Source organism: Lytechinus variegatus, chromosome 2 (assembly GCF_018143015.1).
Source record: "Lytechinus variegatus isolate NC3 chromosome 2, Lvar_3.0, whole genome shotgun sequence".
Lineage (NCBI taxonomy): Eukaryota > Metazoa > Echinodermata > Echinoidea > Temnopleuroida > Toxopneustidae > Lytechinus > Lytechinus variegatus.
In genome coordinates this window covers 72,141,345-72,166,331 of record NC_054741.1, presented here as the reverse complement: position 1 = coordinate 72,166,331, position 24,987 = coordinate 72,141,345, and the positions used below count along the sequence as shown (strand labels likewise).

General features: G+C 36.4%; 1 protein-coding gene across 1 annotated transcript in view; it reads right to left on the bottom strand.

The window, feature by feature from the left end:
* LOC121408912 (unconventional myosin-XIX-like) overlaps nucleotides 1-18,506 on the bottom strand; it is a 32,399-nt gene extending 13,893 nt beyond the window's left edge. The window contains exons 1-9 of the mRNA XM_041600630.1: nucleotides 18,348-18,506; nucleotides 8,788-8,856; nucleotides 7,188-7,304; nucleotides 6,436-6,541; nucleotides 4,421-4,581; nucleotides 3,845-3,958; nucleotides 3,045-3,106; nucleotides 2,615-2,688; nucleotides 2,026-2,095 (exon numbers count right to left, since the gene is read on the bottom strand). Of these exons, the coding sequence (XP_041456564.1) occupies nucleotides 2,026-2,095; nucleotides 2,615-2,688; nucleotides 3,045-3,106; nucleotides 3,845-3,958; nucleotides 4,421-4,581; nucleotides 6,436-6,541; nucleotides 7,188-7,304; nucleotides 8,788-8,856; nucleotides 18,348-18,440 (866 nt within the window). The 5' untranslated portion in view covers nucleotides 18,441-18,506. The remainder of the gene's footprint in view (nucleotides 1-2,025; nucleotides 2,096-2,614; nucleotides 2,689-3,044; nucleotides 3,107-3,844; nucleotides 3,959-4,420; nucleotides 4,582-6,435; nucleotides 6,542-7,187; nucleotides 7,305-8,787; nucleotides 8,857-18,347) is intronic.
* Nucleotides 18,507-24,987: the final 6,481 nt, after the last annotated feature.

Below are 24,987 nucleotides of genomic sequence, written 5' to 3'. Positions count from 1 at the left end.
TACATTTAGATCAAAACAATCTTGAATAATATAAAACAAGAATAGTATACAAATATACCCAGCTTTGTTATCCATTTTTTTTTCAATTTCTGTCTTACAATATCTGTAAGAAAGGCCATCGTGAGACACCTGGTGTAACGAAATACAAATCACAGGCTGTTTTTAGGAGTGGTGCCTAACGGATACGATCATTAGCTACAGATAAATATGCCACAGCTACATTCATACACGGAATACCCTTTCCTGGGATCCCTCTTGTGATTTGGATTATCATACTACATCACACATTCAGTACTTTGTTTCTTTCACCAATATTGTATATATTTCATGATTTATGTCATATGACATTGTGCTTTTGTCATTAACATGTTTGATTGCATACATTGTACTTTATATTTTTGTGTATGGACCCCTACAACAAACAGCATTTGCTGATAGGATGTTCCATCCCACGAGTGGTAAATAACTAAATGAATAAAATATTGTAACATAGTAAAAAGAAAAGCATCAGACAATGGTGGTTATTCAAAACATACCAACGACTGTTACATCTAAACATTCTAAATCTGACTTGCCACAGTCAGATGCACAAGGGGTTCTGGAACGCTGGGGTATTTTTGTTTGACTGAGCAGAAAAGATCATGTTCTCAGGACAGTAGCTTTGAAAGAACTTCATAAAGATAAAACAATTGAGCACAGCAATTTGCTCATAAATTCTGCCAAGAATAAGTCAGATATAAGAAGCAGCCAGCAAATACTTTCTCTTGTTTCTGAAGACTTGGTAGAAAAATAGGCCTATTATCACAATACAAACGGGTTAAAAATTCTCCAAGAAACAACAGCACACACAGGAAATATGGTACTCACAAGAATATCTCCAGTAAAAAGAAACATGACAAAACATATAAAGAATTCATGGCATATATCAACCGAACAGTAATGGTGCCCAACTGATACGATCACAAACTAATGGTGAAAAAAGAGAGTCAAACAAGGATCAAAATTTCCTGTATTCATAAGTATCAGTGTTGATAAAGGATAGTTGCATTTCAAAAAACGTGATCAGGAAGATGCAATTCATTGTGCAGGTCTGGTTCTCATGTCTGAGATTTTCCAAATGGAATCAACAAAAACACACACACCTACATCAATAAAATCTTTGAAAGACAGTGCACCTGGTACACCTCATATGACCAAGGTATTCTATCAAACACTGTTCATTGTGCAGGTCTGGTTCTCATGTCTGAGATTTTCCAAATGGAATCAACAAAAACACACACACCTACATCAATAAAATCTTTGAAAGACAGTGCACCTGGTACACCTCATATGACCAAGGTATTCTATCAAACACTGATAAGTGGTTTGTCCCCTTTCCCCTGTGAAGAAAGACACTGTCTATTTCCTTGATTTTACATTCCTATGAAGAGTAGCCAATGACAGAAGCCAGACATGGGAAGGAAGGTATGCCTGTTGAATATTTTAGTCTTAATTTTCTGTCCTATATGTAGTGGCTGTTCAAGCTATATGCGATTTATACATGCAGAAGAGATGTGAGGCCATGGAAGTACACCTCCTTAGGTTTGTCACCAATGCCTGGATCAAAGACAATAACTGTGCCTAATCGTCTTGGTCATACAGTAACTTACTATGACTGCAAACGTGTAGAGACAAAGATAGCCTATACATGCTGCCTCCGGAGACCTGGATATTCCTGCTGGTTTAAATCTGGAAACTTTTTTTAGCTGCAGGTATGCTGCGTATAATTTTGAACCAACCCTAAATTCTCTTGTTGGCCATAAATACACATAAATCTAACATTGACGGAAAGCAGTAAGTTTGGAATCCAAGTCATAGAGTAAACACTCACAAACCAAATTAACTTTCACTCCTCGTAGACCAGTTACTGATATATAGGTATGAGGAGAGAGCATCTCTTAGCAACTACAAATCTTCATACAAAATAGGTTAACATTCAAATTGATTTCTTTCTCATTCTCTTGTTCTTCTTCTCCTCTCCCTTACCTGTCAAACTGTAGCTGTATATACTTTCCAAACCTACTGCTGTTGTGATTCCGGGCTGTACCAGCATTGCCTGGTAAAAAACAAAAATGATTTTAAAAATATTTGAACGGATAACCTAAAATAAGTTCACTCTCAAAAGCTAATAACAGAATCTTCTTTCTACCGAAGCTGAGGTCTTTTGATGTTCAGGGGGCATATCATAAAGCTGTTCACAAATTAAGAATAACTAAGATAAACTGGTGATCCTCTCTTGTGGTAAATGATATTCACCATTAAATGTTAATTGGCGATTTAGCGTGTAAAAAAGGTTCATCAGTCATTCTTAAAGTCACTCCAACTTACAAACAGCTTTATGAAACACCCACCTGTAGAGAATACAAGGGGGGTTATAAGGCAATGATAGAGAGTGTTCTTGTAGTTCAGTAGGGTTCTTGTAAGACTGAAAAAGGGATGATAACATGACATAAGCAAAGAGGATCCTACTGGATGAGAATAAAAATAGAGTTCTAGAAAAAGTCAAAGAAATCTAACCAATGAGGATCAAATTAATATCATCTATTTAGGTATGAGACATCAGGAAGTTACTTACCAAATGCTTCAAGGATGGGATTAGAATCCAATATTCTTCTCTCAATGCACTTCACAGGTGGAGGTGAAAAGCCCCTTAAAATAAATAAATGTATGATGAAATGTAAGCAGAGTGATAATGAATATTGGAGAGAAGCCACGATCTGCCTAAATTTTCAAAATTGTACATGTAATGTAATCTGCCTTCAACTTCATGTTAAGAAAAATAAGAGCATCCTTCAATATACATCATGCATGGAATATCATTGCGCAAAATAAACATTTTGAGAGTGTGATTCCAAATTTGTCGAACCATAATGCTCTATCCATTGTCACATTTTGTAGATATATATCTGTAATAATGAATCTTCAATCAATAAATTCTCAAGAAAAGATATACAGTATAATGTAACAAAAGATGGAAGAAAGAACAAACAAATGATATCCCTTACCCTGGATTTTTATATAGTGCCACTGAAGTGAGATATTTCATCAAACATCTGGTGTTCCAAGTCTATGGATCAAAACAAAACACTGAACTTTGGCCAAAAGTTTCAAATTTATAGCCTAAGAATACATAAATCTAAAATACTACATGACTTAATTAAAAATGTAAATCGTTTAATGTTTACATGTTTAAGTAAATTGAGTACACTACAAAATGTGGCATTTTGTGTACGAGCAAAAAATTGGTGTCTGTCTAAACCATGTCTTACCTTATACCTCTCATTAGGAAAGTGGTCATGCTTGAAATTAGGCCACAAAATTAAGCAAAAAGGTAAAATGTGAAAAAAAAAAGAATTTCAACCAACACTTCTTACCCTAAAAACACAACTTTCAAAGAATTTTAGTTTAAATCATGTGTGCATTCAACTAATTTTATGTGTGTCATTAAAGAATGAGCATTTTTTTTTAAAGCAAAGCCACAACATTCTATCTAATCAAAAGTCAAATTCTATTTACAGAATACAACAGAGATCTAAATTATGATTTTTTTTTTATACAACCATGATGAGCCTTTCTTCAGATTGACATGGAATATATACACTCTAAGATTGTCCTTTACTTTCTTATTAAAGTCAAACTCACTAATCTACAACCTGATTTTGGTGGGCTTGAAACAGTATGATTGAAAGCTCTACTGAAATAAAGCTTGATTTGTGTTTGTGTGTTGATTTGTAATATATGTTTGTATGCCTCCGAAATTACTTGGATCCAATTTTTTAAAGAAGGAAAGACTAGATCTCTTTACCTTCCCAGCTCCACTCTCTCCACTAACGATAATGGACTGGTTGGGGCTACTTATGGCATAGCGAAGACTAGAAAAGGCTTTCTCAGCAACAGCAAACACATGTGGGGCTTCCACCTATTTAATCAAGCAAAATCATATTGGAATTATTGAATAATTTCATGTTAGTGGACTGGTAATAGGTAATCACATTTCAGTATGGAATGTTATCAAATATACAATGTTATGAAGTGGGTACAAGTCAGAAATGTGTGAACATTAAATGAAAATAATTAGTGACAACTCATCTGTTTTTATCGTAAGTTAACTTGTACTACCTGTCCTATGTCTAAACTTCATATACCTATCAAATATAAACTCACTAATTTTCTAAGTTTTTCTCTTCCATTCTTATAAAATCTTCCACCAATTAGATTTTTTATGTTATGCTACCATAAAATTCAAAGGTGAATGCAGTAAACAAACGTATGCTCCGAATTCAAGTACCTCCTATAACCTTCTAGAAAAATCATGGAATATATAATAATATTCCTTATATAATAAATATGTAAAATAGTTTGAAATGTATAGATTTCTCACCTTCAATGTCTGGTCACTAGTTTGATCTTGATGGTAGTGTTTGATGGCAGTATCATCATATAAACCAGAGATTTCCTTGAATGGATTCAGACTGACTAGAGTTATACCTGCTTTACTGCAGATCTGACCGTTGTGGAATCTGCACTCCAGACTCTCTAATACTATTGGAAGAAACCAGAATGTTAATAGGCACTTTACCAAATTTCTATGCTGTGTCTTACAAATCTGTAAGGGTGCTCAGCGTCTTTCACAGCAGATCTCCTGCTTTTCTCATTGTGCTGTCTTTGAAGAATGTAGAAATTCAAACTTAAATGCCAGTTTGTAATGATTTAGAACAGCGCTTTTCAACCTTTTTTTAATCGACGACCACTTTGACTCTCAGATGTTTTTCCAGCGCTGATTTAGAAAAGAGTTTGAAAAGAATCTAATAAAATTATCCCCAGTTATGCCAAATGATTCTGGTTAAAAATATGTCTGCTGATTAACTGACAAAACAAGCATGGTATTTGGGCTAGATAATGGGTTTTTTTTTCAAACAAATATAATGCACTGTCCCATATGTGCTAAACCCTAAAAAGACTGGGGGGGGGGGCCTAAAAGGCCCCCCCTGTACATAAATCGCGATAACTTTTTTGCGCATGAAGCGTTCGCGCCGCCATTTCATGACTTTTTTCTCTTGAGTTTTGCGCAACTTTTGATACCAAATTTGTATACCCCCATGCCGCGGTTGCGGAGTTACGTAACATTTTCGTATCACATGTCACGTAAGAAATTGAAATTTGTATTCGTTTGTGTGTAAAGTGTATGGTATTTGAATGAATGTTATACACATTGTTTTCTAACTACATTTTTATTTGTTTCTTTCTATATTATGTCACTTGTGAATTCAAGTAGCAGTTCTAGGATATGAAAATAATGAAAAACATTGCATAAAAAAATAAAGAAATACATAAGAAATGCAAAATAAAGAAATACATAAGAAATTAAAATCAAAGAAAAACATAAGAAAAGTAGTGCAAAATACCAGAATCGCTTGCACAACTATATTCTTGGGTGCAGGAAACACTGAATAGACAAGTAATGTCACACTTTAGTTGATTATGCTATAATTGATATTGAATAAGTTATATATTACACAAACCCAAAATATATCTAGAATACTCAAGAATTTGCAAACAGGAATTTATGGACCGCAATAGGTACCAAAATATGAAAAAAAATTTTTGATAAAAATTTGCATATTCGCATAATTAATTATGAATATAATTTGCATAAATTATGTGATATCTCCTATGCTTTGTTTTCACCAGCTAGTGTACATGTAACACATCACTTGTGTATCTTCCAAGATTGCTTTGTCTCATTGCAAGAGAGTGTAATGCAATAAAACATGCCAATTATTGTATTTCTCTACATAATGCATGCGGAGTACTTATTTGCATATTTAGTAATTACTCATTTGCATAAGCATATCTAATAATTCAAGCATGAAACAACACAATTCCATGATAAACAACCTCTTCTTACAGCTGAAAACCTTGAAACAGGAATTTATGGACCGCAATAAGTACCAAAATATGAAAAATTCTATTTTTTGATAAAAATTTGCATATTCGCATAATTAATTATGCATATATTAAAAAATACAATGAATATCAGTATTTTGACTATGTTTTCTTTTAGAGGACATGACAAAGGATGTGTGTGCCAAATTTGGTTGCGATCGGACGACCAACGGCCGAGATCTTAGGGGGGGCCCAAAAGGCCCCCCCCCCAGTTTTTCTAGCCTCCAAAATAGCCCAGTCTTTTTAGGGTTAATCTGTTTTGGCACTGAACAGTACCATCATCTTCTCAGCTTAGAGTTAGTGATTAGACAGAGTTAGGTTTAAACCAGATCTAGACCTACCATGATATGGTTGCAATTAACCGTGGTCTTACATACTTTCCCATGAAATCCCTTAAGGCCTCTTTCATCATATTGTACATAACTACAAAGAACACAGTGTACATTATACCTTCAGCCTCATTGAGGGATGAGAGATCTGTTAGGTCATCCACTTCTGCATAGTTGTTGTTTCCAGCTAGAAGCAGTGAATCTTCTCTTCGTGAAACATCAATGACCTGAATAAGAATTATTAAAAAATATATTAGAAGTCCCTATACTCTATATATGCAAGGATACATGTAGGTTTTTTTATGATGACACTATTCTGTGTTCTAAATTTATTGTTCAGCCATATTATAGTCTCATACATATTAAAATAAGAGGAATATCGATAGACTAAAATATGATATAATATGGTAAATGTTTTATTGCATTTCATATGTAATTTGTTCTGTTTCCTCAAGTGATTTTTGAAAATTGGCATCTAGGCATTTAAAACCCCTGCTGTCCAAAAATTCAATGACAATATTTTTCATGAAAACATTAGTCAATATTGTGGCAGTTCCTGAATAACTGGAGAAAGTTTAACATCATAAAATTAATTATGAACAAGGTAATAAATTTATATTCCATCCACCATGCCACAATATTGAATGTTGCTTTCAGATGCACAGACTACATGTACAACACATTATTTCTTTTACAATACAATTACAATTTGAAATATTTCAGTTGGCTCGATTTATATGAGTGAATCTGATTAAAATATAAAAATACTGACTACAGTATATATCACAAATGTCTTGAATCCTTAACAATCCCTAAAGTCTGTTGTGATCGTCAATAGTGGATATTTCTAATCATTAATGTTTCTTTTCTTACCTCACTGCTTTCCAATCTCACACTCACTTTCCCATTCTTTCTTGCTGCTGTGACAGTACCTCTTAGCCAGGGGCAGTTGTCTTCTGTATTGCTGTTAGCAACCCATACTCTCATACCCTGCAAACAAGTTCAAATATAATAATTCAAATATAATAGTTCCAGCATTGCCAGAGTATATTCTTTCATCAAAACTGATTTAAAATTAATGCATACACAATACAGGCATCTTTATTGAAACAGATACAGAATATAAGGACCTATGAGTTAAGTTGAAATCAACCGCTTGTATCAATCAAGTACCGGTATGCTTATATTTTTCAAAACTGACATTTCAGAAGGGCAAACCGAATTATAAATATACTCATCATCATCACTGTTTTCATAATAATTAACCGTCATCATCACAATCATCACTTATCATAGTCAACATAATCACCTTCATCATCATTATCCTCATCATCAACATCATCATCATTAACATTTTTGTATTTTATCAGTTGCAGATGTGGTTGTTCTTGATGCTTTTGTTATCATTTATGCAGTTGTCATTACTATCATTGTAGTTTAAAGGGGAAGTACCAACAAAAAGTTGGTTTGATAAAAAAGAGATTTAGCAAGCTTAACACTGAAAATTTCATTAAGCTACATGTATGACATTTTTAAATTTTTGCTTAATTTTTCAAAACAGTCATTTGTAAATCCTGGTCATTATGCGAATGAGGGAGCGAATGATAGTACCTACTATTTCTTTTGTATTTCATTAGTACATGAAATATAAAATAAACAAATATTCTCCTCAATGTAATGTAAAACAATCTTTGATTCCTCCCAGTTCACTTGCCATTGTTGTAACCTACAGGCAATTTGATTTGATGAAGAGTCTCATCATTGTCAAATGAAGTTAGTCTTCTGTGCAAACACATCACCTGAGTTACATGTAAGTAGTCTGAATCTCGAGTTAAGTGGTTTGAATATGCAGCCTAAAATGACTTGTGTACTGAAGGCCCTCTTGAAAAAGCAATCAATTTAATAACCAAAGTTACTATCAAGGAGTGTGCCTGCACACTATGTCAAATCAGAATTTAAATAATGAAATATTTTTAAATTCAAAAGTTAAAATCAAAAGAAATGAGTAAGTAAGTGACACTGACTTGCTTATTTGATATTGCAGTGATGTGCTTACATGTAACTGCAATGTGGATAAATAAGCAAAATTCTAAATCGTCATAACTTTCATCTTCCACATCAAATTAAAATATTTTCAGCATCATGCTCATTTGATTTTCTCTTTTTATTTGAATTAACATTTGGGTGGACTTCCCTCACTTATAATTAATGATAATAATAATATCAATTTTTGGTTGGCAGTGTTGTTGCTAAAGTGTTTCAAGTGCAACAAACAACTTTAGACTCTCGAACATCTTAGATGTAAGTCTCATTCGACTCATTGTACCTATGATAGCTGTCTTCTGAATTTGTACAATCGTAGATGAAGAGATATTATTGTTGGTATCATTATTATTACCAAACATCATGATTATTATCAATAATAAAAAAGGTGACTGATTTCATCATATAAAAAATAAACAATCTAGCTTACCTCTTGGAAACATCTTTTTGGTTGTTTTACAGGTGGTGCAGGAGCTTTAGCATTTTTCTTTGATGGCTTCTATATTTATCAACAAGAAGGAATGAAGCAGTAAATTTAAACAAAATAAAAAAAAAACATTAAAAATCTGCAAGAAACCAACACAAAAAACACTGAAAAAATACAATTTAATTTTATTAGTTTTTTCCTTCTTTATTTCAGGGCTGCATGGGCAGAATGTTTATGTACATTTGATGTCAGACCAAAAGCTTCAGTCGACTGTATTTGGTTGTTCCGCTGAACTGCGTTGGCTCATTCATCACTCACCATTGTTGAATAAATCCCCAGAAACGACGGTTATTCCTGTCTAATTTGATGTTAAATTCTCTATCGAAAGTTTTGCTGAAGTTAGCTTCCGTCCTTAATATACCAATATTTTTTTAATGATTTTTTTTTTAATTGGGCCAACTCTAGTCATAATATGTACAGTATATCATCAATCATGTATTTTGTACTATTCATGGTGCAAGTTTGATGAATTTTAAGAAAATATATTATTGTGTTTGATATTACTGAATTTATGAAAAGTGTTTGGACTTTGGTAACAATCCACTGACAAAGGAACCAGGCACTCATTTAAAGGGGAATCCAACCCAAATAAAAACTTGTTTTTGTCAGGAAAAGAAATATCAGACAAGGTGATAGGTGAAAGTTTGAACAATATTGGACAAACAAAAAGAAAGTTATGAATTTTTAAAAGTTGTAAATATTGGTAATCACTATACCCATGGAGACTTCAAATTGGCCGTATGTGTGATGTCATAGTGATGTAAGCCAAGGACTACTCTTCCATGTACTCTAGTACATATTATGGCTAAAATGTAATTTTTCCCAAAAGTTTTATTTCAAATTATATTTTTCTTTCATGAGGACATAAAACAATATACTACCTGGGCTATATTTAGATTACTGCCCCAGGGGAATTGGTACTTAGGAGAAAACCACAAATCCCTGATAATAAAGTACATGGCCTATGGGGAAGTTGTCCTTGCCCCTTGTCATAATTTACCTACCCAGTTGCCAATTTGAAATCTACATGGTATTAGTGATTTCAATTTTAAAGCAGAGCTAACTTTCTTATTACTTGTCCGATTTCTTTCAAAATTTCACCATTCTGTTTAATTTATTTTTCTCCTTCCCAACACATCATTTTATAGCCAAGGCTGGATTCCCCTTTAATGAATTAAGAGATTTTGCATTGCAAGTCCCCTAATGGTGGCTGCACGATAGCGAGCCGTCTGTGTACGAGGAGAAATTGAAAAAAAAATGTTTATGTAACTGCCTGTGAAACAGACAGCTGCCAGCTGTCTAACAGTAGAGGCACACGGCCAATATGGGAGACTCTCTCCAATAGGGGAGACAATCTCCCACATTGGAGACTTGCTTTGCAAAAGGACAAAAGAAACAACACCAACAAAAACACAATTTTTTCCACCCAAAATTTTGTCTCGCTGAGGCCAGAAGCCCATTTGTTTTGTGTGTGGATGACAACAAAAATCCTTATCAAAACAAAAGTAGACGGTGAATTTTTAAAGTAGACGGTGAAAAGGTGTAAATTTTCATGAGGAATCTGCTTATCACATTTTTATTTGCCACCAAGGTAATCCTTTTGCCGCAAATGTAAACAAAGAAAATTAGTCTCCAAAACTGGAGACTGTCTCTGAAATTGGATACCCAAATTCTTTACAAAAGTCTCTGATATTGGAGATAATCTCCCACATTGGAGACAGTCTCCAATATTGGCCGTGCGCCTCTACTGTCTAAAGAGAGTCTTGCATGTAAACTTTAACGTTGACCTGAAAATGACCTTTGACCTTACCATGTGACCTATGACTGCAGCATAACATGCAGGTCCCCCAAGTCCATCTACCATCCAAGTTTGGTTGAAAAGAGAGTTACGGTTGTCGAGTTAGGTGTCATAAGAGTCTTGCATGTAAACTTTAACGTTGACCTGAAAATGACCTTTGACCTTACCATGTGACCTCCGACTGCAGCATAACATGCAGGTCCCCCAAGTCCATCTACCATCCAAGTTTGGTTGAAAAGCGACTTATGGTTGTGGAGTTATGTGTCATTAGGTTTGTGACGGACGACGGACGGATGGACCACTTGTTCACTGCTACCATCCTGCCTGTGGAGAATCTACAGGTAGGACTATGGCATGCCAATGCTGTATTGAGCACACACTTTAAAAAATCATTAAAATATCACTTTTGTGACCAAAATTACTAATTTCCATACAGTTGCAATTTATTTTTCATTAGTAACTTGGGAAAAATTATTGTATTCACAGAGCGCTCAAAAACTTGAATTTTGGGCATATTTTTGTGTACGCCCTCTATTGGTGGAAAGTAATATGGCAAGAAAATTTTCATTTTTTGATCTCTATTTTTAATTAAGAAAAAAATGAAATAAAGAATCAAATTTACTTAAGAGCCAAGTTGTATGATGAATAGGTGTAATGGAAACTGTCAGTGTAAAAAAATCAAGCATTTGTCCTAAAGAAAAAGAGAAAATAAGCCAAACATTGCCACCCTTATTTTGCCACACATGGACATATAACTGAGAACAAGGTTATATTATAACCTTGTTCATTGAATGAGTGGGATGGACGACATTTGGATCCCTAACTTCCTAACTTAAAAAATAAGACTAGTCTCGCCTGGTGGGCGAGACAAAAACAAGAAGCGAAGGGGGCCAGAGCTCCCTCGGTTACAATCCACCTAACTTGAGTGTTTCATTCGCTCTCATAATCGATTACGACATTGCCAAGTGCCAACATTATTTTTCCACACGATTACGAACCCTCACCATGCTCACTTGTTCACTGCTACTACCCTGCCTGTGGGGAATCTACAGGTAGGACTATGGTATGCCAATGTTGTCCAGAGCACACACTTTAAAAAGTCATTAAAATATCACTTTTGTGACCAAAATTACTAATTTCTGTACAGTTGCAATTTATTTTTCATTAGTAACTTGGGAATAATTTTTGTATTCACCAGAGCGCTCAAAAACTTGAATTTTGGGCATATTTTTGTGTACGCCCTCTATTGGTGGAAAGTAATATGGCAAGAAAATTTTCATTTTTTGATCTCTATTTTTAATTAAGAAAAAAATGATTTAAAGTATCAAATTTAAATAAGAGCCAAGTTGTATAAATAATAGGTGTAATGGAAACTGTCAGTGTAAAAAAAATCAAGCATTTGCCCCAAACAAAAAGAGAAATTTAGCCAAACATTGCCACCCTTATTTTGCCACACATGGAGATATAACTGAGAACAAGGTTATATTATAACCTTGTTTATAAGATGGCTAAATAATTTTCAGCTTGCTGATTGGTCAAAGCGTACCACGTGATCATTCGCGAAAAGTGTCTATCCCTGCACGCCCGTGCAAATTTCGCGCACCCAAATTGTCTAACCCATGGTAAGTGCAATTTCAAAATTTTTGATATTTGATTTAGATCTATTTCATTATTTCTTTCTCATATAAGGTGCTTAAAATTGCGTTCGAAATTACTTAGCCATCTTATAAAAGGAATAACGCATTTACCCGTCGTTTTTCAGCGATATGCAGTGCACTCGAGGTTTCTTCTTTGCATGCTCAGAAGAAACCTCTCGTGCACTGCATACTCGCTAAACAACTCCGCGGAATGCGTTATTCCTATATCATTGAATGATTTCTCCAAACATCTTTTTATCCAGACGCTATCAGGCTGTGGAATTCATTACCACCTGTGGCTGTAGCTGTCAACTGCACTTCATTGGAGCCTTTCAAGCTGGAGGTGCAGTGTGTCAAGCTTCGTTAAGCTTCAGTCTGGTTTTTTAGCTGCACATAGAGTCCATTGTAGAAATTTTTACTTGCACTGTACACTCAACACTTGACAAGCACAAGGTACGATAATACGCAAGTGGCGGACTGTACCAGACTGGAAGAAGAAGAGTGACCATGCTCACTCATTCAATGAACAAGGTTATAATATAACCTTGTTCTCAGTTATATCTCCATGTGTGGCAAAATAAGTGTGGCAATGTTTGGCTTATTTTCTCTTTTTCTTTGGGGCAAATGCTTGATTTTTTTACACTGACAGTTTTTATTACACCTATTATTCATACTACTTGGCTCTTATTTCAATTCGATTCATTAAATTATTTTTTTCTTAATTAAAAATAGAGATAAAAAAATGAAAATTTTCTTGCCATATTACTTTCCACCAATAGAGGGCGTACACAAACATATGCCCAAAATTCAAGTTTTTGAGCGCTCTGGTGAATACAATTACAAAAATTATTCCCAAGTTACTAATCTAATGAAAAATGAATTGCAACTGTATGAAAATTAGTAATTTTGGTCACAAAAGTGACATTTTAATAGAAAGATTAAATGAGAACAAAGTTTGAAATTTAATATTTATTTTATGAGTAATTTGGAGGGAGAGATTACAGGAGATCCCGCCCGCGCACGCGCAGTCATCATTCAAAGCATCAAATATGACTCCTGATAAAACAGCAAGAAAGATTAAACTAAGATGAGAACAAGTTAGAGCTAATTTTGCCCTTGAGTAATGGGAGGGAGTGGGGGGCCTGTAATCTCTCCCTCCAAATTACTCATAAAATAAATATTAAATTTCAAACTTTGTTCTCATTTAATCTTTCTATTTTATTTCGTAATTCTCCTGGAGAAATTACAGGAGATTTCAAAGCTCAGGAGGCATATTTGATACCAAAATTACACCAAGTCACAACCCTGGTGTGAACACAACATAACCTCTACAACCGAGTATGAGGCACTGCCTAACAAGGAGGCTGAGAAGTCACTTTTCTGATCCAAAGCGTATGATAGAGTTGCTAAAAGTTTTCTCATTAGTCCATCCAGCCTGTCTGAGATAATAGCAGCGATGGGAACTTCTGACCTCTCAGCTTCTGACACCGACGCAGCCCTCGTGGATTGCGCCTTATAGAAATCAGTGTCTATACCCCAGCTGCAGCTAGATTTACTCGTATCCAAAGGGAAATGGTTTGTTATAAATTAACTTATCCTCACATGAGGCTTCTGATAGCTGATAAAAAGGAACTTTTTATGATCCACTCAGACGTTCTGTTCTTCGAATATGTTTTAGATAATCAAGAACACACAGTCGCTTATCTAGAGGGTAAGCTTCCAATGTCATATCTTCATATGCCCTGGTCTGTCTTGTTCAGTAGTTGACCAAAGCAAAACGTAGCTCCACTACTAGTATCTTTAAGAGTCATATGCTCAATGTTTAACTGATGAAGCGACTGCACCCGCTGCGCTGAGGTTAGTGCCAAGAGGGTGACAATTTTTAGGCTCAAGAGCTTGAGGCTAAGGGTTCTCTCAGGTGCTAGCTTAATTCCTTAAATGGTTCAACACTAATTTAACGTCCCAGATATGTTAGTGTACCTGGGTTTGGGTGGTCGAAGTTGAAAGGTTCCTTTCATAAAGTGGTGCACTAATGAATGAGTTCCCACTGTAAAAGGACCATCTAAAACTAAAAATTTAGACAAGGTACTTCTGTAGTGTTCAAGGTACTATAACCAGCTCTGTGTTCACATAACTTGTAAGGAATTCCAATAAATGTCTTGATGATTGAACATAACTCCAACCTTTGTCTAAATAAAATTTTTCCATTTTCTTATGTAGATACAGCGCATAGGGACATGCTATGCTACATGCGCTTTACAAGAATTGAGCATTATTATTATTATTATTGATTTTTAGTAGAGTCTCTCCGTGAAGACCTTATGATCTCCGTGGTCTTTTTATTCAGTCTCTTGAAAAGTTTCCGGAGATCGTGCAACATATACATCAATGTGATCCCAAAAGGGGTGAAATTTGAGAAGGGTAAAGTTAGTAACCCTTTCCTCCTCTTGAATTCTACAGGTTTCCCTATAATTTGGAGCAAGGGAAGCCGCGATTGTGAGGGCCAATATGGGACACCTAGCAAGCCCGTATATCTTTGTCATTCAGAATTTTCTGCAAGCAACTTGGCATGAGACAAAATACGTGGGAAGACATAAAAATTCAACTTGGCCCAGTTTAGAAAAAAAGAATGCATCAACCAAGAATGCACTAGGATCGGGTTGCCAAGAGACATACCTAGGCAATTGATTATTTAGTCGAGATGCAGATAAGTCAATATCTGGTGAGCCAAAGTAAGGAGTATATTGGTTAAAAGCTTGTTTATCCAGTGTCCACTCTGTCCTATCATTGAATTTACGAGACAGCTTGTCAGCTACTACATTTAGCTTGCCTGGAATATAAGAAATAGACAGCCAAATATTTCTCTCTAAACACCATTTACAGATTGCATTTGCAATTTCATTACAACTACATGATCTATGCGTAGTAGGATATGGTATTTTTCATAGATGTCCAAAAGGACTTTAGTCCGAAAAAGGCTGCCAGTAATTCAAAATAATCAATCTCGTTATTCTGAGCTTTGGCAAGCTCCTCGGCATGACATCGCCCATCTTTACTAGAATTTAGCTCTATACATGAAGTTTCCCATCCCGAACCGCTTGCATCGGAGTACAACTCCAGGTCCGGTTCTTTACTCTCAAAGACGAGTATACAATGTGCAGGTTTGCTATCCACCATTCAAGATCGTACCGAGCTGCCTGCGAGAGTTGCATGGGTCTATCAAAATGACCTTTGTTAATTTTCAGTGCTACAATTTTGTCCAATGCCAAAGCCCGATAGAAAAGAGGGCCATATTGGACAGCAGGGAATGATGGTACAATTTTCCCAATTTTTCTGGAGACTGCTTTAATACTAGGCAAGTTAGTTTGGAGGAGGCCTATAAGCAACACTTTTTAACTTCATTTACCTTGTCAGAAGGGAATGTAATGGACATATTCACTGAATTAAGGACCAATCCAAGGAAAGTAATTTCCTGTAATGGTTTGAGTACCGGCTTATCAGGGTGAATAATAAACCTAAGCTCTGATAAAAGGCCAACCGTGGCATCAATTGCCTTATGTACTTGGGCCTTATTGTTACCAATAATGATGGTGTTGTCATGATAACCCACTAAGATGTGGTTTGCTTGGTGCAGTGTGGCAAACACTGGTTTCAAAATTGTGGTAAAGAGCCGTGGTGCAGTACTCAAACCATTTGGTAAACATGTAAATTGAAAAGCGTGTCTTGCCAAATAAATCTTAAGTACTTTCTATCTGAAGGGTGAACTGGGACCGAAAAGTAAGCATCCCGGAGGTCCACTGAGGCAAGAAAACAAATTTTCTGACATTGTGTTGCTGTATGTATGCTATCCATCTTAAAATGCTGACAGCCATACTTTTTCAGGTCAGAAAGATCCAGAATAACTCTCAATTAGCCCAGTATTTTTCTTGGGCCGAATAAAAATGTTGGACACGAACTCTCCATTCTCATGGGAGCATTGTTCAATCACCTTTTCCTCAAGTAAGTGTATAATTTCTTGATTTTAATTACTTCAACTGTTCTGATATGAAAACAGTGTGGGGGTAGTGAACGGTATGGTTTAATAGATAAATTTTCAAACTCTAATTTATACCCTTCAACAGCTGATAAGATGACGTGATCAGAAGTAATATTTTCCAATTGTTTACAAAATGCCTCATTCGGCCACCAATAGGAAACTTTGAATAATCATTGAGTTAACTCGCCTCTTCAGTAGAAGTAGTTACTTTGTTTTCTTCCAAGATGCACCCTGCTTTGGGGGAAAGGGGCTGTTGAGAGGCATTCTGCTCTGCGAGCCTGGGTTCTTCCACTGGTCATGACCCTTGTTCTTGTGTCGTTTCCACTGGGGATGCCCTAAAAAAGGACCCTATGGTTGCCTGACCACAAATCATGTTGGGCTGATTGAGCCCATCCAGATTCACGAGTACTGGTTTTATTCCTGGCATATGGGTGATATGTGTGAGACATGCTTGTCCTTCAATTGGCCTCTCATCATCCCTGCAGCTGCCCACTCAGGTCTTTCACTTGCTTAGCAAGGTAATCTCCAAATAAGAACTTGCCCACTTGGGAAGATTTGCACAATGGTGTAAATTTCATATTCATATCAGGTCTGATAAGACGTTTCCTTGTGCAATTTAGCTCAAAATTGGTATTGCTGAGCAAAGCGAGGCAATCTTGTTGAGCTTCAGAAATATTCTCTGGGTCTAAAGATTGCATGAATGCTGTCAAACCTCTGGTTAGTGAACGTTGAATTTTTTTTGTAGTTGCAGGTTTCTTTGTCTAGTTTTGCCTACTTGTTTTAGTTAGATCCCAAATGGGAGCATTAACTCTTGGCATATCGACCAAGGTTATCAATTGCCGTGCCCCATCTCTTGGGGCTGGGCAAACTTAGCGGCTAATGCTATGCCTGGGCCTTAATTGGCCCACATCACATTCAACTTCCCCACTCTCGAAATCTGGAGCTTGCGAATTGTCATCATTGACATTGGTCACATGGACCTGACCTGCGTGGAGCTGTATTTAAGAATTCTGATCATCATAACCATTATTATCATCGTAAAAAGACAGCCTCAGAATACTATCTTGATAATGGCTGACCTATGCCTGGGGAGTAACTGGCTCCCTGACTGGTTCTGAAAAGCCTGGTTCTCCAGTGCTTCAGTCAAAGCGATTCTAATTTAGTCTCTCCTCAAACTCAGAGTTTGAAGTTGAGGGGGAAGGTTTATTCTTTTTGGGCTTGGCTTTGTTGGTGTCATATCGGTTCCTATGCCCGAAGAGCCCGACGGAGATTTAATATCTCCTTTATCTTTATGTTTTTGACAATTTTATTGGGCTTGGCTTTCAATAGTGCCATATCGGTACCTATGCCCGAAAAGCCCGACAGAGTTCAATCATATCTCCTTTGTCATGAAGTTAACTGTATTCGACGAAGTCGAATACGAAGACTGTTGATGCGACGCTGGTTGCTGGCTCGTGGAACGGGTCCCTGCGCCCGGCTTCGCCGGCGTCTGGCCCGGTGGAGAAACCGCACTCCGCTGCGACTGAGTCGCCGGCGGGCTGGTACCCACATTCAAGAAATCACGAATCATAATCGTATTTTTGTCATGAAGTACTCCAATTCGAACCCAATGTCGATATCAGAAGGAGGTTGTAATAGAAAAGAGCTCTAGCGCATAATTTCCAGCAACCAACTCGAAGAAGGGGAAGAAAAAGCAATTTTTATCTTACCCCAAATGGCGGAAAATGACTGCCAAAATCAATGCTGCGAACGTAATGACTGCGCATGCGCGGGCGGGATCTCCTGTAATTTCTCCAGAATTACGAAATAAAATGATTTTTTGAAGTGTGTGCTCTGTACAACATTGGCATACCATAGTCCTACCTGTAGATTCATCACAGGCAGGGTGGTGGTAGCAGTGAACAAGTGACTCGTGTGTCTGTGTCTGTGACCGGTAGGCCTACCGTAAATCAGATGTGTGGGACCGTGCAGGGCTCTTCGATTTGAATTTCCCAGTAATTTCATCCCAAATACACAAAAATTTAAAACTTACTTTGTCATAAGTAGAAGAGTCATTCAAGCTCGTCTTTTCTTGAGTATGACTATGAGGAATATTTGAAAATCGTTCACGCAAAATACCTGCCATGGTGTGAAGTAATGCCGCAGCTGCTGCTTCAGAATATATTTTCAAATCTCGCGTCTCAAATGTAAACAAGTGAGGGCGACATACTGGTTCGTTCAACAGTTCAGTATCAAAGGTCGAATTTTTTCAAGCCCAATATTTCTAAAGGGGGATCGGAGGGGTGTAGGCGGATCCAGCTGGGGACGAAGCGGCTTGTTCTTTATCCAACACTGTTTAATTTCGACATTTTTATTCCAAACATCCAATTTTGTGATAGATTCTGACATGGCATACAGGAAATCACTGGCGTAAATCCGTGTTGATGGGTGGGGGGATTACTGAAATATTTTGGCATTTTTTTGCAATCATGTTTTTAGATATGCAAGGAATTGTCGTCCACAGTGGCGTACCGTGGGTCACGGCATTGTGGGGGCACCAGCAAAATTTTTGATCACTGAGTGAGCGCGAGCTGAATTTTTTTTATATTCACACCTAAAAAGGGACATTACAATCAAATTTGTGCAACCATGATAGGTACCTGTCTTGCTAGACAATGCGAGCGCGAAGCTGAATTTTCGTATATTTTGACCCCAAACAGCGAGATTTTAAGGAATATATTTTAGGAATCCATTAAGAGTATGCATATCTCACCACAGCCATCTAATGCGAGTGCCAAGCGCTTGCTGATTTTTATTAGAATTACATCTAAACACATGAAACACTTTTTGTAGTCATTGCAATCATGATTATCAAAAGCATCTCACTAATCAAATATTGCGAGCGCGAAGCGCGAGCTGAAAATTTAGATAATTCAGACCTGAAGTGGGGCATTCTAAGGTTTCTTTGTAGGAATTAACTAGGACCATATACGTATTTCATTAACCAAATGATGCGAGCGCGAAGCGCGAGCTGAAAAATGTTGATGTTCAGATCAGAAGAAGGGACATTTTAAGGACTGATTTTAGGAATTCATGAAGAGAAGACATATCTCACCAATCCACTAATGCGAACGTAATCATGGACAGGAAATGTTTATATACGAAGACCTTAACATGGGGCAATCACTTTTTGAGTCATAAAAGAAGCATATGTCACTACATAAAAAAATGATAACTCAAGTGCTAGGAAATATATTTGGTTTATATTGACTTGAAAACGGGATGTTTTAGTACAACAGGATTATATATCTCGTTAAACAGACAATGCGAGCACCAGGAACAATGAAGACGCAGGCCCTGGGCAAATTATGTTTCATAAAGTTATGATAAAAATGTTTCTTATGTAATGTAACATAACATAATTATAATATAACATTATAATGAATATTTTCTTCTTTCCCACTACGTTTCTCTTCCTTTCTCCCTCATTTCTCCTTTTCCCCTTTTTTTTTTTGGGGGGGGGGGTCAGTCGATGGGGGGCATGTGCCCCCATGCCCCCCCTGTAGTTACGCCACTGTATGTCCATATGGCAAATACCCCTCCGATATTATTATCTTTTTTACCCCATGATGGTTTAATGGTTTTATTAGAGATTACATTCAAAATTTTTTGACATTCCATCTTAATCCCTTCCCCCAAAACCCCAACATTGATGAATTTGGAGAAACGGGGGTTTCTCTTCAATGTTATAATAAGGACATAAGTATTTCATTTGGAAATGGTGAACTGGCTCTTTATTTGCATTTTATGATTCAATAATATTGTTTTATTTGTTAAGCGGTATTTTAGGAAGAATTTTCACCAATAAAACAATTATCTCTTGTGATTTTTTTTTTTATTTCTTCCGTATAAAGTGGTCGGGATGTTTGTACAGACCATCCCCCCGGGATTTACGCCAGTGCAGGAAATACACCATATTTTACCATTCTCCCTTTCCTTTTCTTTTTCTTGGTCGTGATTTTTTTTTTTGGGGGGGCGCCTCCTAGTCCTCATCCCCCATCCGTAGGCCCAGCTTCACTGCGGCCTTGTTCATGATTACATTTAAGTTCCAACACTTTTTCCATGTTATTTTGGCGGATCCAGGATTTTTCGAAGGGGGGCACATTTTCCCGAGGAAAATTTGACAAGCTGTGCCCCCCCCCCCTGGATCCGCTAGTGGTTCATGACACGGTTGGATTTACATATTTACATCACTTTCTGTATTTCTGTGTATAAATTTTTGGATATTTTGGGGGTTTTATCTGTCCGTAGGCCTATGTACTGCAACCATATCAAATCTTTTAAAAAAAATTGTAATTTTTATTTTTGTATTCATACGTGATTTTGAGAATATCAACGATATTTGTTGTTATCTTTGTTTTTATGGTTTCACTCTTTTTGCACTGTCGTTAATTTTGATATTTTGTATAGCCCTAAATAGTTACCAAATTGTGTTATTTTCTTTTTCGACCACCCGATAATACTTTTAAAATTGAAATTATTAGGCGAAGTACAAATTTTGATTGTTTGAATGTCAGATGATTCCAATTTAGATTTAATCAAAAGATCCATTCAAAGTCCATATTTTGGAATTATTTTTTAATATAAAACACATAGGCCCGTATTCTGTTAGCAGGTTTAACTTAAACTCAGGTTTAAAGTTGTGGTTTAAGTATGGATAGCCAATTATTACATAAATCAATAGAGATATCATGCTTCAACTCATTTGGCTCTCAAATCATTCCTAATTATCTAGGAAGTATCGATAAAAGATTGTCTTCACCATCGATGAATCAGGAGAGAGCACAGTAAACATAAGAATAAAAAAAAGTTGATACTTTTGGCTTGCCATACTTAAACCACAACTTTAAACCTGAGTTTAAGTTAAGCCTACTATCAGAATACGGGCAAAAGAAGTAAACAACAACATAAACAATATGCGCAAAACAAAGAAATTTTATACTCCCAAAAAAATTCATCATAACTTGACTCTGCCTCCCCCCCCTCAAAAAAAAAAAATATATATATATATATATATATATATGTGCGCATAACGATGTCGCTCGGAATTTTCAGATGTTTAATCCCATTGTTAACAAAATTCAGATATCATAATTTACAAGGTTTCCCGCTCTTGATGTTCTATAAAGAACTTGATTACGAGGAAATTAGAACACAAAAACGTCACGCGAAAAGCACTGAAACACGCGTGATTTATCAAACTTTGAAAGAAAAGAAAGGCAGATGTGTAACTTCTTGGGCATTGAAGATTCCGAATAAAGGGCGCAAAGCAATTAAATTCAATTCAAATTCAATTTGCAAGAGAGGAGATGGACGTTTAGGGATACTGAATGAAGTTTGATAGAAATCTTTTACTTTTTTAAATGTTTTTATACCGTATAGTACGGAACGAATTTCATGCCCACATATGGGGTGAAAAGCCAAAGTAGCCTACAGGGGCCTCGGGGCTGGGGGGGGGGGTTAGGGGCTTCAGTCCCCACCCCCCCACCCACCCCCATTTTTTTCCAAAATCGTGCATGTATACAAAAACGTAAAAATTACGATCTGATTGTGATTTTTTTGTGATAAATATATATATATAATCGAATCCATGACACATGCTCCGGCGACGATTGCTCCGGTGACAAATGCTCCCCAAAATGCGAAATTTGCTCCGCCGACTGTTGCTCCGCCGACATTTGCTCCGCCGACAGTTGCTCCACCGACAATTGCTCCACATTTAGCGACAAATGCTCCGGCGACAAATGCTACCCGAACGACACATACTCCGGCGACAATTGCTCCGCCAATATTTGCTCCGCATGTAGGGACAAATGCTTCGCTGATAATAGCTCCGCCGAAAATGCCATCCACCGAAAAATTATTATTGTTTTTTTTTGGAAAACCAACAACGCTTCTTCACTAAAGCTGTATGGTCATTATCATTATTCTATATATTTTTAACATTCCTAATTGAATTGCTCAACGGAAATAGTTTGGCTCAAATTAAATTTCCCATCAGCGCTTTTATCTCGATTATTTCTCCCTTTCTTTCCTTGAAAAGCATTCTCCCCCGTCCCTCTCTCCTGTTTTATTATTTTTTTCTCTCTCTCTCTCTGCATTCATAGAAACTTCTGTTTCTATTTCTTTTACAATCTCTCCCTTCTTCTCGGACTTCTCCTATCTATTTCTTCTCGCTCTTTATGAGCTTCTGCCTATCAACTTAAATCACTGAAAACTCTGATGAAAAGCCTCGTACATGTACTTGTGAAAACATAGCCCCAGTGGTTTACTGCTTAACAACGCCCATTGAAATAACTACCCTCTTTTCTAAAATGGGGGAAACTTGGACTAACAAAAAATATCCTGTTTTGTTGATAAGAACAAAGGCTATTTCCTTCCTTCCTTAAACTAAATTTTTGAGGCTGGTTTCCTGTGCAATATCTGGATTGACTCTTAGTAATTTACACTGCAATAATTGCAAAAAAGATTACAAAACCATATACGTAATAACATGGATGCTCATAGTATACTGATTAACTCCAATTGTACATCATCTTGTATCAAGATTATGTTTATAATTTGTTTCCATGCCAAGACTAGACACGTCTTGGGACTTTGGGGCCTGTTATTCTCATCCCATTGGATCACAACACATGTTATGGGTTATAAAAGAAGTTTCGTCAGTTGTATCAAATACTTCAAACTTGTGAAAGTTTTGAGGAACTGGCCCAAGACTGTTACTGAAATCCCTGACCCATCAATTTTCATTTTCAATGAAATATATATCATTTGTGTGTGAAAATTCTGCAGGTCTTGATCGACTCTGGTCGAATGCAGCTTAAAGTGTATTAACCCAACATATACTGCATCAAAGCTTTGGCATAAATTTTGCTTCTGGCTCTTGCTACCAGTAATAGAACTCTTTATATGTAGCATTTTGACAGTAAATATATTGTATTTTTAGACCTGCTTGCAACTTTATCAGAGCTAATTTATAAGAACTGTGTTCTAGAATTTAGTTTTCATTCTATATCTTATTCTTACACATTTCATAAAAAGTGATATATGAATCAGAGTAAAGAAAAGTGATTTTTCTATTTTGAAGGCTTAATTCTTCTGAACTCATATTTCTTGTTCTTTTCAAGCTTATTCTACAATCTTTGTTTTTATTTTATGGTGATCTAATTCGAGATACTGATGTGTACATTGGGCATATGACATGGGCTCATACAATAAATGAAGCAGGATAATGATCTGCTCACAAGTTTAATTATTCATGTGTTTGTGTCTTTTACATGTGAATTGTGTTTGTACATGATTACGATGGAGGTTGTTTGGTCATAATAAGCGAGATTTCACTCAGTGACGTACAAAGGATTAAAAAAATTAAATGTGTTGAAAAAGCTTCATAGTCTTGGGAAAACAGCAGTTTCATCCTAAGTTTCATATCTTAAGACCACTGCACACCTTACGACTGTTCGCGATCTGATTTTGGAACAAATCGCATTTTGCTCATTTTCTGAAAATGTGAATGGAACATATATCATTTTATTTGAGGTTAACATTATTTGAAAGAATAACCATTTTGAAAGATTGCAAGTCTTTATCTTGGAGTAAAGGCCAAATTAGTTTCAAATTGTAGCCGAATCGTACCACTGCTTTGACGTCATTACGACTAGATATTAAATTTGCTTTTATTCAAAGGATGATAGCATAGTCACAGATTTGAACATTTGAGCAATCGTCGCCGGAGCATGTGTCGGGTTACCATATAATCTTGTTTTTTTCCGGTCGCGCTTTGCGCTTGCATCCTATCCCATTCATGATTACAAAAAGTGCTTAGAATGTCCATTTTTAGGTCAGATTTTTTTTTTGATCGCGCTTCGCATAACAGGTCCCTTTTCGATCAGGCCTGAACCGTTAGCAGTTAGTTATCTCGTTACATATACGCATTATGTTCAGGATCACAAACATTTATAATGTTAAATTTTCAGACAAAACACATGACATCCCCCCCCCCCAAAAAAAAAACACTTTAGCTCACGCTTTGCGCTCGCACTATTTAAACAGGGTTTTTGAGATTATAACACATTTATGTTGTTTTATAAGAATAACGCTAAAATTAAGTGACTGTAATACCCCTTCAAGGAAACAAACAATTTTGAGCGGCCATATTCCATATTTCATATCAATATTTCATTTTATTGATCGAAATAGACATGACATGAAATATTCCGAAAATTTGCTTTGCCTAATTGATCATGAGCCCAGTATAGCCGCTGTGCAGCGCCAGATTGACGAGGCTCTATGCCTTTACGGTTGAACTCCCAACTTTTTTAACGTCTTTTGGTCTGGTGATGTGGCCGGGGTTTGAACTCCCGACCTCCCGGTTGTGAGACGGATGCTCTATATACCTACTGAGCCAACACACCGGTTTGTAAAAAAAATCAGGCCCCTGTTGCCGGATGCCTGACCCGTTTCATTAAGAGTTACAAATATTATTACCATTTAACATGGATCAACAGCCAAACAAAAGCAAGGGTATAAATTGTAAGTCTTCATCGGGGTCCTAGTAGTGCGGGAATTTGTGTCACCAAGTCACTAATAGGAAATGGGAAAAATTATGACTTTTCATACTCTACTGCAAGTTC